General features: G+C 40.6%; 1 protein-coding gene across 1 annotated transcript in view; it reads left to right on the forward strand.

The window, feature by feature from the left end:
- The window catches only part of AFF4 (ALF transcription elongation factor 4), a 41,239-nt gene that overhangs the window by 11,198 nt on the left and 15,587 nt on the right, over positions 1-14,454 (forward strand). Inside the window, 10 exon segments of the mRNA XM_086621748.1 lie at positions 169-213; positions 1,187-1,273; positions 6,486-6,522; positions 8,037-8,085; positions 9,420-9,440; positions 9,961-10,015; positions 10,931-10,968; positions 11,317-11,479; positions 12,024-12,594; positions 12,597-12,940. Of these exon segments, the coding sequence (XP_086477874.1) occupies positions 169-213; positions 1,187-1,273; positions 6,486-6,522; positions 8,037-8,085; positions 9,420-9,440; positions 9,961-10,015; positions 10,931-10,968; positions 11,317-11,479; positions 12,024-12,594; positions 12,597-12,940 (1,410 nt within the window).

Below are 14,454 nucleotides of genomic sequence, written 5' to 3' on the forward strand. Positions count from 1 at the left end.
ATTAAAATTAATGTTGCTGAAAAGAATTAGCAAGGTCTGTTTGTATCTATATAGAGTCCATATGAATCACGATAAGGATTGAAGTTTATTTTTAACTGTTTCTAGCCCCTGGGATCTTTAAAGGAAAATTTGCTGTAGCAGTTGTTAATCTTGAGTTTTGATTTGTAGGCATCAGCGTCTGGTGATGTGAGCTGCGTGGACGAAATTCTAAAAGTGAGTTCTCTGTGCTTTTGCTCATAACTTATTTGTTGAAAACACAAACGTTACTAAGGAGGTGGAAAGTGCTCTGCAGTTGAGTAGTGCCTTTTAAATTGACTTGGCTGCACGTGGTTACAGGAGGGCTCCTCGGTTACTCCTCTGCGCAGGTAGAGGGGGAAGGCTGGGAGCAGAGCTGTGTGTGAGCTGGGCACTGGGCGTTGCTGGGTGTGCACGTCATCTCCTGGGTGTCCTTGCTGCATTCCTGTTCTTCTAGGCCACCTCCCTGTTAACCTAACCAGAAGTACCCATTTCTTCCACCAAAATACAGTCCTTACATTCCAATATCTTTTTAGAATATACTATTTTTTCTGCTACCCAATAGCAGAACTTTCCCTTCTCTTCTACTCAGGTTATTTTCTTAAGTCTTCTTACCCCTCGTGTGATCCCCTGGGCATCTGCCTGCTACCACAGAAGAATCATCAGATTCCCCTTGAGCATTTCCATGGCTTACTGTTTGCCCTGACCTTCAGTACTCCATGGTCCTTGGAGATGCTCTGAGAGAATACAAGGCGCTTTCTTTTTGGCTTCAGGCATTTGATTTTCCCCTTTTTCCTCAAAATTTATACGCTATCCTTTTCCTGGGATTCTTCTCTCTACCTTTGTATCCTACATGTGCTCTTCACAGTCTAAAATGATCAGACTCTGACTTCTACTGCAGTTTATGTTCGGGCCAACACGTTTTATTGATTTATGCCTTTCTGCTTGTTGTTACATCTTAACTGTCTGTTCTCGTGGGTAATAATTTAAGGTTTAAGTTTATGTGCAAAATCTTTCTTACACCTTTGGGAAATTAGGATTTGAATATAAAGCTTAGTGAAGTGTGGACAATGAACTGAAAATTGAGAGGGTTACAATTTGAATCAAGATTGTAACTTGAAATCTTTGCTTTGATTTTGTTAATAACTTTCCTTTTTTGTTCTGGTTGTAGGAGATGACCCATTCTTGGCCTCCTCCACTGACTGCCATTCATACACCGTGCAAAACTGAACCGTCAAAATTTCCTTTTCCAACAAAGGTCAGTTCTGTAGTCAGATGCTGAATGCTGTTGAAAGAGTGACTCCTATGAAAGATCAGGATTTTGGAACTCTTTTAAATTCAATTCTGTATAGTTCTGGGTTTGTTTCAGTGCTTTGTATCTCTTTATTTTGCTTCACAACAACATTTGTCAGCAGTAGCCTTGTGAAGAACGTAATCGTTTTTCCTCTGGTTTACACACACAGCAGTCTGCAAAGCTGTCTGCATTGTAGCTTTCCTTTTACTTTTTAATTTTTGTTTCATAAATTGAAACCTTCTTCAGGATACTTCTGAAGCTTGAAAATGCCATTGAGCCTTTTTCCCTATTAGGGAAACGCTTTGCACCATTCTTTGTAGAAGCAAGCAAGCGTTGTGTTTACCTCCATGTAGCAAAGCAATGGTGACTGGCTGGTCAGTGCTAAGAAATTTAAAAGTACTTTGCTGCATAAACTGAATTTTCCTCATAATTTTGAAGTCCATTAATAGTTCTATTAGATCTTACATTTTCAATTACAAAAAAAAACCCACATTTTTAAAATCAGATGTTTTACTAAAGAAATTTTCAGATCACTTGTTGGGAAAGATCCTCTTCCTAACCTCCTGTGTACTTAATAACTACTGAAGTGTTTAAACTCTCTATTCTAAAGAGAAATCAGTCACTCTCTTGCTGCTGTTGACAGCACAGGGCATGTTTCCAGGAGACCTGCTTGAGCTGACACCTCAGAGAAGGGAGTTCTCTTGCTCTCAGCTGCCTGCTCCCTCCCCTGGGGCTGGATCTGGCAGCCCCAGCTGCAGGGTTTCAAGGCAAACTGGCCCTGGTGATTGTTTGCCTTGAAATACAGCTCTGCAATCTGCAGTATCTTGGAAGCTGATGGGTAGGCAGGGTGGAGATAGGCAGGGTAGATAGCAGTGGGTAGCAACTTCAGCCAGTACGGTTCAGCTTGCGGTAGCTGATTCATTCAAGGACTCATATTTTGTTTCCTGTAACTGATCACCAGTAAAAGATTGAACTTGACAATATAATTTTTCTCCAGACTCAACGTATCTCTGAAATGGATTGGGGTACTCCACCCCTAATTTGGCATAACTTCAGAGTGAAGAAATTATGCTGTTTGTCTTGTAAAAGTTACCTTCATAATAGTGAGGAGTACTTTTTCTGACCAAACTGCTGTTCTAGAGCACCACTTACTGCTCTCAATTTCCCGTTTGATCCAAATTGCTCCCCGAAACGGAACAGTTCAGTAAAGTGTTTTAAGAAGATTTTCTCACTGAGGTCTCTGATGTAATCTGTCTGAACTGATTGTCTTACGTGAATGCTTTGGCCGAAAAAAGGTGATGTCAAAGGTTCCAGATGCCACGGTGTAAGTGCACATCCACAAAACTCCCGCAGACTGGTGCGAAGTTAAATTGTTTGGGTGCTCGTGCTGGCTGGATATCCTGGAGCTGTGGGCAGTCCCGTGGTCCTCGCCCTCTGCGTTGTGTGTTCCTGTCTCACTGTGGCTGCTTCTGTCCAGTGAGCCAAAAATGCAGAACATACTCTGCAGTTCTCAGCTTTGCTTTTGAAGGCACAGGTAGAAACAAGTGTCGTTGTCTAGTTCCTTAACATTATAATGATGAGTTAGATCAGCATTAATCGTGTTTATATTACCTTTAGTCAGGGTTTATTTCCCATGTTATATAAAACTGTGAACTTGGAAATAATTCTTACCTCTTAAAGCAAGAAATTCCACACCTTTCTTCATCAACAAGGGTGCTTATTGCACTGCTTTGAGTACTTACTCCTGAACCTGTGGGGAGGTGTTTTCCCTTCACACATTTTGAGCGCGCTGGATTGTGAGGTTGCTAGAACTGCTCGTTTCTGCCTTTCTCTGGTGTTTGACTCCTTTTGGGAAGGAAGAAGGTGTGGAGAAATATATGTGTCTTTGTGACGCAGAGAGAAACTGCGTAAGATTGCAGTCTTGATGATGTTTGAACAAAAAAGGTAGGTTGTGGTTTTCTGAACCTATCGACCTAGATTGTGTTTCTTCACCCGGTTTGCAAAAAATTCCATTTATGGCTGCTCTGAGTCTTTTGATTTTTTGCCAGCTTTTTTATTCTGTGACTGCACATCTAAGCCATGGAACTTTGTCAACTTCTCTCTCCGCATCCAAAGCCTATAATTTCCTCTGCCTTCTCCCCTCTGTCATTCTTGGCAGCAGGATCTTCGCAGAATTCCAGCGAGTTAGCGAGCCATAGGCTTGTGCAGTCTGGACCCGCAGCAGATTTCAGAAAACAAAACAAAACAGTGGTTTTACTTTAATCAAGCAATACTGTTCGAAGAAAGCTCATTCTTTAATACTATGCTCAATTTATTTACAAGTAACACGCTGTAGTGTTTCACAGCATTCCTCTTGTGTGCAGAAGTTTGGTATGTTTTGCCTGTGTGCATAAAATTTAGCTCCCTTTGGTGAACCAGTCGATTTTGTTTGTAAGACTGTTGGCATAAGATGTTTTTCCCTATGGGTAGATAGTGAGTAGCTTGAAGGAACACAAAACTCCTGACCGAGGCCTGTCTGCATTACTATAAATATATCTGATAATTATCAGGAATTCTTTGAATCAGATGATAAAACTTCATGAAAATAGGTCAGGGAAAGTTTTATGACTGCTATGAAAAAAATGCAGATTCCTGAGTCTTGATAAAAACATGTTATCTGATGACCTAACACTCTAATTTTATCCTATACAACTTTTTAAAAGCTGTAGACCCACAGTCAAGAACTCTCAAAATACTGGCATGTTTGTAAAAGATTTTTTAAAAAAACAGCTGTTTTTGAGAGGGTGGAACTTTTTCGTTTCAAAGCAACGTGAGAGCGTTGGCAGTTTGTACCTACATACCTGTGCAGTGGCCTGGAGGCATCTCTGGAGAGGTGGGTTCTGTCTCCAGGTTTGTGCAGTGTCCTCCCTGCGGCGGTCAGGTCGCCCGATCCGCTCTAACACAGAAGCTTTCCTCTGAGAAACAAAAATGAGATCTGAGCTGCGATTTCAGATGTTAGATGGAAGTGGGTCCCGTTGAGCACAGCTGGGGCTGCAGCCAAGCTGGGAACCTGCAAAAGACAATCGGGTGCCGACCGCCGCTCTGTCCCGCTGGCGAGTGTTTTTCCCTCCGCAGTTTTTGTGCTTCGGTACAAGCTGCAATTTTGTTTCCTGCCGAAGTATCTTCACTATCTAACCTCAGCAGTCCATAATACTTTGGTTAAAAGGGCTTCCTTCCTTTAAGTTGTTTTTAATTTCTTCTTTCCGATGTAGACCTTTAGAAGATACTGCTATAAATAACTTTGGAGTTGAAAATATAACTTTTTTCTTACAAAAAAAAAAATCTCTTGAGTTTCTTAAAGAAATATGTGTTCAGAGACAAAATAGATGGCAAGATATTTGGAAAAAGTTGCACGTTTAAATGTAACACCTTGTTAAAGTGCACTTAACTGCCAGACCGCGCTTTGCCGTAGGAACAGGACGTTGACTACGATGAGCAATTGGGCAGGTGCCTTCTGCAGGATTTGGGACACGTGGGTGGGTAGGGACGAGCAGCAGCTCCTCACCTTGTGCTCACCCCAGCCCAGTTGCTCTGTAGATGTGGTGTTTGATTGCTGCGTGGTCTTTACTTCTGTTTTGACTTCCAGTTTGTCAGCTTGGGTAAGCTGACAGTGAAAAAGGCAGTCGGGGGATCACACTTGCACTCCTCGTACCTATGTAAAAGATAAAAATCAGTTTTTATTTTGGAGGAAGTGTAGCTATTGCTTTCTGTTGAAGTCACAAGGCTTCTCTCCAGCTTCATTTTTGCATTGCACTTTAAACATAGGTTAATTTTATTTTTATTGTCCCTTCCTTTCTTTCAGTGAGTAAAGATTAGCGGCATTTGAAACACCTTACAAGGAAATTTCCCTGTCAACAACATACTTTTTCAATGCATTATTGCAACTACTTTAACTTTTGAAATAAACAGTTAAGGGAAATTAGAAATATCTAAGTGTACTTTGCTACGTAAAGCTTTTGTGTGTTTAAAAATTAAATTTTGTAAGTTGTGAATATAACTGCTCCACGTCACTGACGTGGCTGTTGGGGAAAACCAGTTCACAGGTATACCAAAAACCTAGAACTCGTTGAATTGTCATTCTTGTTTGTCATTGACAGAGCATTTAAGAAAAATGTGTGTATATAACTTCGTGAATTGAGTCAAATATTTTCAATTTTTATTTATGGGGCCAGCATTTGGCCTCATTTTGAAACGAGGTCAGGAAGGTCCTATTTTAAAATGACATTCTGGCCTCGAAGTAGGTTTTGGTACTTGGTAGCCTCTGCATGTTTGTTTGTTAAAACAATATTTTAGGGTTTCAAAAAAAATTATAATCAGCTATGTCTTCAGAGCCAGAATTGGGTTTTCTGAAAAGGCAACGCTCAAGATTATACAAGGGCTAAAATTTGCAAGGCTTCATCTTTCACAGCTGGATCTGTCAGTGATGGGTTCATCACACGTTGAAGAAAGTCACGTATCGTTGTTCCTTGGCTTTGTACGAGTGGATTGTCCGATTACGTGGAGATCCGGCCTTCGGAGCCGTTGCAAGGAAAGGTTTTTGGGCAGAGTTTGCAGAGCTGTTCCAACTTTGTTTCATTGTCTTGGGCTCCTTTGTAGCTGAGATTTTATTTTTTTGTTGTTGTTGATAGGTTGTTACTCTACTCATTGCTTGTCCACCACGATGCTGCATGTGTCTGAAAAAGAAAAATGCAGAGAAGAGAATTTGATTGAAAAGACATAAATGTAGCAGCAAAGCTTTTCCGTGTATAAGGAAGATAAACATACTGAAGAGTTCCTCTCCATGCTAAACGTACATGGAGATGGGATTTATGGAAGTTATGTAGGGATTTTGGAGTTTTTACTATCACATAGTACAGCTGCACATGGTCTTTCTTAACAACAAGGCAGTAGGAGAGCTGAGCTGAGGAAGAGGAGCGGGAAGCACTGCTTCCCTGCGCTGGCTGTGCCGTTACCGCTGGGGAGAGGAGTTGGGGCCCAGATGAAGAATCACTCTTTCTGGTTTGCTGTTGTTTTATTTTTTCTTTTTTAGAGGTTAGGTGCCATCCTTTAGGTGGAAAGAATATCTTGCTTAAAGCATGGGTTTTGATACGTTAAAATTCCCAGTGGAAAAAACATTTGTGATCTTTTATTCCCTTAGGAGTCTCAGCAGTCCAGTTTTGGCACTGGAGAACAGAGTAAGTAAATTAAACTTCCTGTAATACGTTGAATGTTTTTGTTGCGATTCGGTGTTCTCAGTATGTTGTGTGTTTTAGAGAATGAGACTTTCCAGACTGGTCGTAGGATGGAGTCTAAGTTAAGATTTCTGTACTTTCTCAAATTTTACCCTATAAAACAATTGCTTGGTTTTCTTTTGCATTTCTTATTGAGATCTAGAAAGTTAAGACTGAGTTGTCAAGGTTGTTACTATCTCCTAGAAAAAAAAAAAAAGAATATATTTTTCATTTGTCATGTTTTCTAATTCTTGAAAAAATGCCTCCTTGGTTGATCTAATTGAAAATAGCTGAGTACTGAAACTAAACACCCTTTAAAAAACCCAGTTCCCTGCTTGGGAAATGCTAGAAACCGAAATAGTGCTTATGTTTATATTTCAATAGAAAAAGCACATTGCAGTTTCACTGTTAGTTTTCCCTTTGTCATTTTAAAATCAAGAGGGAGAACTGGTCAAGAGCTCATGTAGTAATATGCTTAGTAATATCCTGGAATTTCTTGTCCCAGAGTGCATTTTCAGATTTTAGACGAAAGCAGCATTTATCTCTCTGTAACTGTATCCTTGTTTTGAATGTTACTGAAATTCTTAATTTAACACAGGTAACATACCAGGTGAAATTGAGTTAGATTTGTGCTGTTACCTTCCAGAAGTCTTTCCTCTCCCTCTTGAGGTGATTAAAACAGATTAAATTGTAAAAGAAGAATAGTTTATTCTTAGATATTCACAAGCAGCTTAATCTAAACACCTGATACAGTGGGGAATTAAGGAAACAAATTAAAACTTAATTCCATAATGCTAAGCCATAGGCTTACCTTATAGGAGCAACCGGTCTTTAGGTGTGTAAATGGGAGAGGCAAGGTTAGTCAAAACACAGAACCAGTTTTTAACTCCTCTTTGAATTTTCTGGGAAGCTTTTAACGGCCTCAGTTCTTGTTTCTGTTGAACTACACGTAGCGATTTGCCAGAATTACAGAAAAGGGAAGGAAAACCTCCCCAAACTGAAAAGCAGATGATATCAGTCTGTATCCCTATTGTAACAATTGGTTTCTGAGTTGGATTTCTGGATCTAAAGATTGCTCATCTGCTAAAAAGCTACGTAGGGATGCGGAAACAAGCTGGAGCTTGACAGGCTGATTTATATCCTGTATCCTCCATGCAGAAGGCAATAGGTTAATCTTGATAGAAGCAAAACAGTTTTTCACACCATTAATAACAAATGAAGTGTGTATTGGTTTAGGCAGCGATTATTTAAATAATTTTCTAGATTTTCTTGATTATTTGCTGTATTTGGTATTTTGTCTCTTATCCACTCACTCCTTCAGTCTGTGGGACATTGTACCTGCTGTCAGCTATCTATTGCTTTCTCCTGGCTCCTCAGCTGTTCTCCTTTATCTAGGGCTCTGTACTTTTGACACCTGGGGAGCGACTTATTTTGCTGGCTGAGTTTTGATCTGTGCATTTCTTTTTTTTTTCTTCTAGAACGATATAATCCTTCATCAAAAACATCCAATGGTCACCAATCCAAATCGTAAGTGGCTGTCGACAGAACATTTCTCAAACAACAGTCGAATTTTAAGAGACTGGGAAAACAGCTGTTTCTTTTATTAGAATGTGTCAGTTCTTGCACAGACTCTTTAGCATACTTCTCCTTGACTGGCAGAAAAAGGGGGTTGTTTTTAACGAGCCGTTTTCTGAGACAGGAGACCAAATGTGGCACGTTGGAGTGAGTAACAAATACACTGTGCTGCCTTTCCGTTCCCCCGTTTTCTTGTCGGTTGTCAGGATAGGTGTGCAAGAGTTTGGAGCTCGGAATTGGCTTATGAACCAGAAAGGTGGTATCAGCATGGAAGAGTGGGCAGGATGGGACAGGACTTACAAACGTGCTCGTTGCAGAGCTGTCAGCTGGAAGCAGCTTGTAGCCGTTGCACAAGTAGGCAGGATGGGGAACCGTTTCGTATTGCAGGAGACAGTAGCTATGTTTGGGGTCCAGTTGAGTTTGTTCTGCTCAGTCTCTTGACTGACTGGCCAACATTTCTGTGAGTTGTGCACACAGACCCAACGTTGTACTTTGTCAGTCATGCAACTGGAAGAAAAAATTAAAAGCAACTGGAACATTCTAGATGGCTGTAGTCCACCTTTCTCATACCTGAACATTGATGGTGTGCTGTTCAAAGGTTGTTTCCAAACAAATATATCCTCGAAAATAAAGGTTTACCAGCTGATTATATGTTTAATGGAAGTGGTTGTAGATTCTGAAAACTGGGTATTCTGAGTTAACGTTTGTTGTGAGGCAGTCACAAAATGGATTCTAGTTCTTTCGCTTGCCTGTGCACATGTGACAGTATTAGCAAGATTAAAAAGCACACAACCTATGGGAAGGGAGTAGAACTAAAAGAAACCTCTTCTATTATTAGAGACTTACAGTCAGTTTCCTAAAACATGTCATTTAAGAAGGTGCTTGTAAGCAGCCAGTTCAACAAGTGGTAGAAATCGAAGTTCACCATTTGACTTTGCATTTGTAGCAGTATAGACCTCTGAGAAGGACCTGTGCTATTTCCAAAGCTCGAGAACGTGAGAACATCTAAGAACAAGAGATAGCATTGGACATTTGTTGAACTGGAATGCATAGGAAGAAAGTTGAGAAGATGTTTACTGTAACAATACAGTTTAAAAAAAAAAATGTGATTGTGATCTGATCAAAAAACTTTTAAAAGGAGATAAATGCATCTTTTGTAAAAGCATAGTAATGAAAAATACTTTGGGAACTAGATCCTAGGGCTTGTTTCTTTTCAGATTATCAGTAGAACTAAGTGAAACTCAGTAGTACTAGACTTTTAATCCTTTCTCGTTTTCTTTCTCCAGATGTGAATCGAACCAGACAGAGTAAGATGTTTTATTTTTGTATTCAAGTGTGGTTTTCAATAAGCACAAAGGCCCTGTACCCTGCTCTGTGCTTCTGTGTGTTCACATATTTGCAGTATTGTGAAACAGTATGTGTACGTGTGACTACAATAAATAACAATTATGGCTTAGAACTGTTGCCATGAGACAGGAAGCAGTGATGGCTTTCTTGATTCTGCTTGCAACAGTATTCTTGGCCGCTGTCTGTAAGAAGTTGAACTTCTGCATTAGCTCCTCCTGCGTTAGTAAATTGTGTCAAACTCCCTTTCTGAATTTGACAGAATGAACTGAGGAGTCAAAAGTACTTGAATCCTCCTTCTTCTCTAAAGAATGACTTGACTCACCATTCCTGAACATTCAATGTTAGGATGGTATCTTGTGGATTTCACCCACGCAGCCTGCTTCGTAGTACCAACAATAGCATGTTGAAATATAGAAGAATGCTTTGAAAGTAATTAAAGGACGTGGAAAAACTTGTCTCACTTTCTCCTTTTTTACTTAGTATGTTGAAAGATGACTTAAAGCTTAGCAGTAGTGAAGACAGCGATGGAGAGCAGGTATGTTCATTCACTCAGTTTCGGAAAAACGTAGCGAATGCCCTCACCCTTCAGTGCTTCAGCAGTGCTCTGTATGCCAATTAAGTTTCCGTTAAGAAACAAAAATCAAATGGCATGTTTTTAGACAAACCTCAGGTATTTCTAAATGTAAACTTGAGGAAAATTATCTGTCTTGTGGAAACAGTACGTTTTTATCTAGAAAATCTTGTTGTACTGATTTCAGGTGGGCTTTCTCTGAACATAAAATGTATTTCAAAACATCTGTAAAGGCCCACCATTTAAAGACAGAACCCTTCATGTGCTGCCATTTAGTAGCTTGGGAGTGTGTTTGGGATTATAAGGAATACTGTATCTATAACTGGGAATATAGCAGTACCTGTATTTTTATCGAAAAATCTTTTTTCCTCTTTGTCAATATTAACTTTGTGCAGCTTCTACCAGAAATGACATTCAGCATGCTAAATTAAAAATATCTGTAGGGGCTATGTTACCCAGCAGTAATCCACACTCCTCTCTCCTTTCTTTTCTTCCTGTTCCTGCTTCTAGTACTTAATTTTTTTCATGTGGAAAACGTTTTAAAATGTTTAGAAATGTTTAAAATCTGATTCAAAAAGATGGAAACATGTTATTAGTCACTGGTAGAAATAGGAGCTCTTAGAACTGTAGTCAGAATACGTAGGACTCTGAGATAATAGGCTTGTGGTGAAAACTTGGAGAAAACTCTGATTTATTTTTCGTTTCTGCATGAGGAAAATGCAGACAAATTTAAACTGCTGCAGGTACTGAATTAAGATGCTGTTCAGGCTAAATAATTCTAAAAAATGTAAAGACTCTAAATTGATGCTTTGCAGTTTAATCGTATGTATAATCCTAAAGTAACTTCTAGAAACTTCATGCTCTTTTTCTTAATTGCAGGACTGCGATAAGACGGTGCCAAGGAGCACACCTGGAAGGTAGGCATTCCTGGTGGATTGCGACACAGAACGTGGAGTGGTGATATTCAGTCCAGTCAGCACTCTTGACTTGATCTCATTCCTGAAATTCATGTTTGGCTTTTGTCTCATGTTAAAGCAAAAGATGATTAGAACTTAATCGGTGATTAAATAAAAATATATATCCTTCAAATTATACTGACCTCTTTGGGAAGGGAGGAAAAAAACAAAGGCATTTGTTTCCAGGGTGAGCTGTGTTCAGTTGTGTTAAACTGTCTAGTAAATGTTAATTCAAATATTACATTTTATTCTGGGATATATTTGTGTCTTGGGTAGTGTTTGTTTATTTTTCTTCGTTTTTGTTTTCAGTAATTCTGAACCTTCGCAGCATAACAGTGAAGGAGCAGATAATTCAAGGGATGACTCGAGCAGCCATAGTGGATCTGAAAGCAGTTCAGGATCTGACTCTGAAAGTGAAAGCAGTTCCAGTGATAGTGAAGCTAATGAACCATCACAGAGTGCATCCCCCGAGGTAGGATTTGACATGTATTTGGGCTGTCTTCATTAGCTTGGCATTGATCCTGAGTTTTAAAAGCAGGAAAAAAAAAAAAAAATTATCAAACTTCTGTGTTGGTTTTTTTTTTAAAAAAAGAAAAAAGATTGACAAACATGGGATCACTTTCAAGATTGAATTTTCTTTTACTGAAAGTACCTGTAATTAGATGTTGTAACAATTCTTTATATAAGCACACATTTGCTGTTTGACTTTGAGGTGATTTTTACCACCAGTCATCTATTGGAGCGCAGAAATCAGATATAGTAACAATAGCTTAAAAAACTGTGGACTTTTATTCTGGAAAGCTGTGGCAGCAAGTATTGCCTGTTGATAGCAGCTGCTCCAGGTGAAGGAAAAATGAGAGCTGTTCATTGTTATCTATATTCATCAATCTCTATTTCATTCGTTACTTATCTCAGGGTTTTGGGTCAACCTCTTTCTTTGGCATGCAGCATAGTGCTGGAATCCAGCACTGGCATCCAGCTGTTCTGTCTAACGCTATTTTTAAATTTGTTTTTAGCCGGAGCCGCCACCAACAAACAAGTGGCAACTGGATAACTGGTTGAACAAAGTTAATTCACATAAAGTGTCACCAGCTTCTTCTGTGGACAGCAATATCCCCTCCTCCCAAGGCTACAAAAAAGAGGGACGGGATCAGGGGACAGGGAGTGGGTACCCTGATCAAAGTGGATCCAAGGATTCCATTTCTTCTACACCGGGGCGAGATTCCAAACCCACCCAAAAGGGCTCGGAGAGCAGTCGCGGCAGGCAGAAATCACCTGCCCAGAGTGACAGCTCAACCCAGAGGAGGACTGTAGGTAAAAAGCAGCCCAAGAAAGCAGAAAAGACATCTGTTGAAGAGCCCAGAGGAGGCCTTAAAATAGAAAGTGAAACCCCAGTAGACATGGCAACAAATATACCTTCAAACAGGCACAAGGCAGCCACAAAAGGCTCCAGGAAACCCAATATAAAGAAAGAGCCCAAATCTTCCCCTCGGCCTACCACAGAGAAAAAGAAATACAAGGCTTCAAGCAAATCTGCCCAGAAATCCAGGGAATTCATAGAAACAGATACCTCATCCTCTGATTCAGATGAAATGAGAGCCTGCCTCCTTCATCACAAACACCCAAATACTCTGAGAGCAATAGGACTCCTGTTAAATCTTCCATGGAGGAGGATGACAGCTTTTTTCGGCAAAGAATGTTCTCTCCTATGGAAGAGAAAGAGCTTCTTTCCCCACTCAGTGATCCTGATGAAAGGTACCCACTTATTGTGAAGATTGACCTGAGCCTCTTATCACGAATACCAGGGAAGCCTTACAAGGATGCTGACGCACCCAAAGTGGAAAAGAAAAACGTGCCGGAGAAGCACGCGAGAGAATCCCAGAAGCAGCCGTCTGACAAAAGTTCTACGAAAGGCAAAAGGAAACATAAGCAGGTGATAATTTTCTAGACAGAGATTTACCTGTTGTCTCAGCCCTTAGTGGGTTGCTACTGGTGTCAAGCGTGTAGCCCAGCAAGCCAGATCATACCTCACTGCAGTGACTGAGCAATTTAGGAGATGACTTTGACTGTTTTGCCTAGAACACGGTGATCATCCCTGTGCTGTTATAGTAGAGACTGTTGGGATTTCCTTTTGGAGCAAAGAGGGGAAGGGAGAAGGTTGCACCTGTGTTAGCACTGTAGCTAAAGCTCATGGAGGCAGCACAGCTTCTGTGCCTCTGAGCACCGCGTCCTGCCCTCTCATGCCTCCACTTGATCTGGCACCTGCCCCCGTTGCACTGCAGGCCAGATGAGGCAGCTGATCCAATGGAAAATTCACCTGGCCAGGAAAAAAAAAACTAGTTTTCAATTAGATCAGCTCCTTGAACCGGTGAATCATGCGATTGCATGTTGACAGGAAAAGGGATGGGGCATGGCAGCAGCAGAAACCATAATCTCAGGGTGCTGCTTCACTGGGAGCACAGGGATCTCTCCATAATGATATTTAATCTTTTCCAAAAAAGCATTTCATCTTTTTAACTATGAATAAAAAGCAGGAATGCCTGGGGGCAGTAAAATGGCCAGGAAGCAATGGGGGAGCTGAATAGGAGTAATACTCTTGGAGGAGGGAACGGTGAGAAGTGGTTGGTGTAATTTGGAACTGCTTTTGGAAAGCTCAGAGCTTAGGCAGTCTGCGACTGCCACATGGACTCAGTGATCCAGTGAGTTTCCGTGAATTTTTGGTTTCCGTGAAGTTAGGACTGTGAAGCCCTGGTTCAGGGGTTCAGAAATTGCCGTGCTGCTCTGGATTTCATTTTGACAGGGATTTGGCAGCGGCTGTTAGACTTTGTTGACACGTGGAATCAAAAGATTATATGCTGTCACTCAGGGAGTCGTTTGATGCTCCAGAGGAGATGGGTAATTTCAGTTAAACCAGTTTTCCTGCTGAGCAACCCAAGTAAACTTGGTCGCTTACTGGAATTAGTGTCCTCTAGACTTGGCGTGTAACTGCAAACAGAGGTTTCTCCTACACTGTTCCTAAGATTCCTGTTTGCTCTGCATAAGGAAATGAAGTGAGAAAGTAAAAGTATTTTTTGTAAAATGGGAATCACTCTGACCAGTACAGTGATTAATTATTTTTTGCATGTGTTACTGTATAATACCTAATGTTCCTGGGGCTGCACTCACATGCTCCAGTGGCCCTGAATGCACTGACTTCTGTTTCTTTGACCAGTTATGCCTTTCAGTACACATTTGGAGGTACAGCATTAAAGATCTGTGCTCTTACACCTAAACCAGAAAGCTTTGGTAGGACCAGTTAAATTTAGGCTTTATCCTAGCAAATAATCTGGTTGTTAATTGGTTTGAATCCTCAGATTACTTTGATGCTCACGGGTCCATACTGGAGAAGAGCCTGTTTGAGGCAACGAAGGAAAAACCCACCCTTTCCCCTCACCCCTCCAGTGTTTT

This window comes from Tauraco erythrolophus, chromosome 16 (assembly GCF_009769465.1).
Source record: "Tauraco erythrolophus isolate bTauEry1 chromosome 16, bTauEry1.pri, whole genome shotgun sequence".
Classification (NCBI taxonomy): Eukaryota; Metazoa; Chordata; class Aves; order Musophagiformes; family Musophagidae; genus Tauraco; species Tauraco erythrolophus.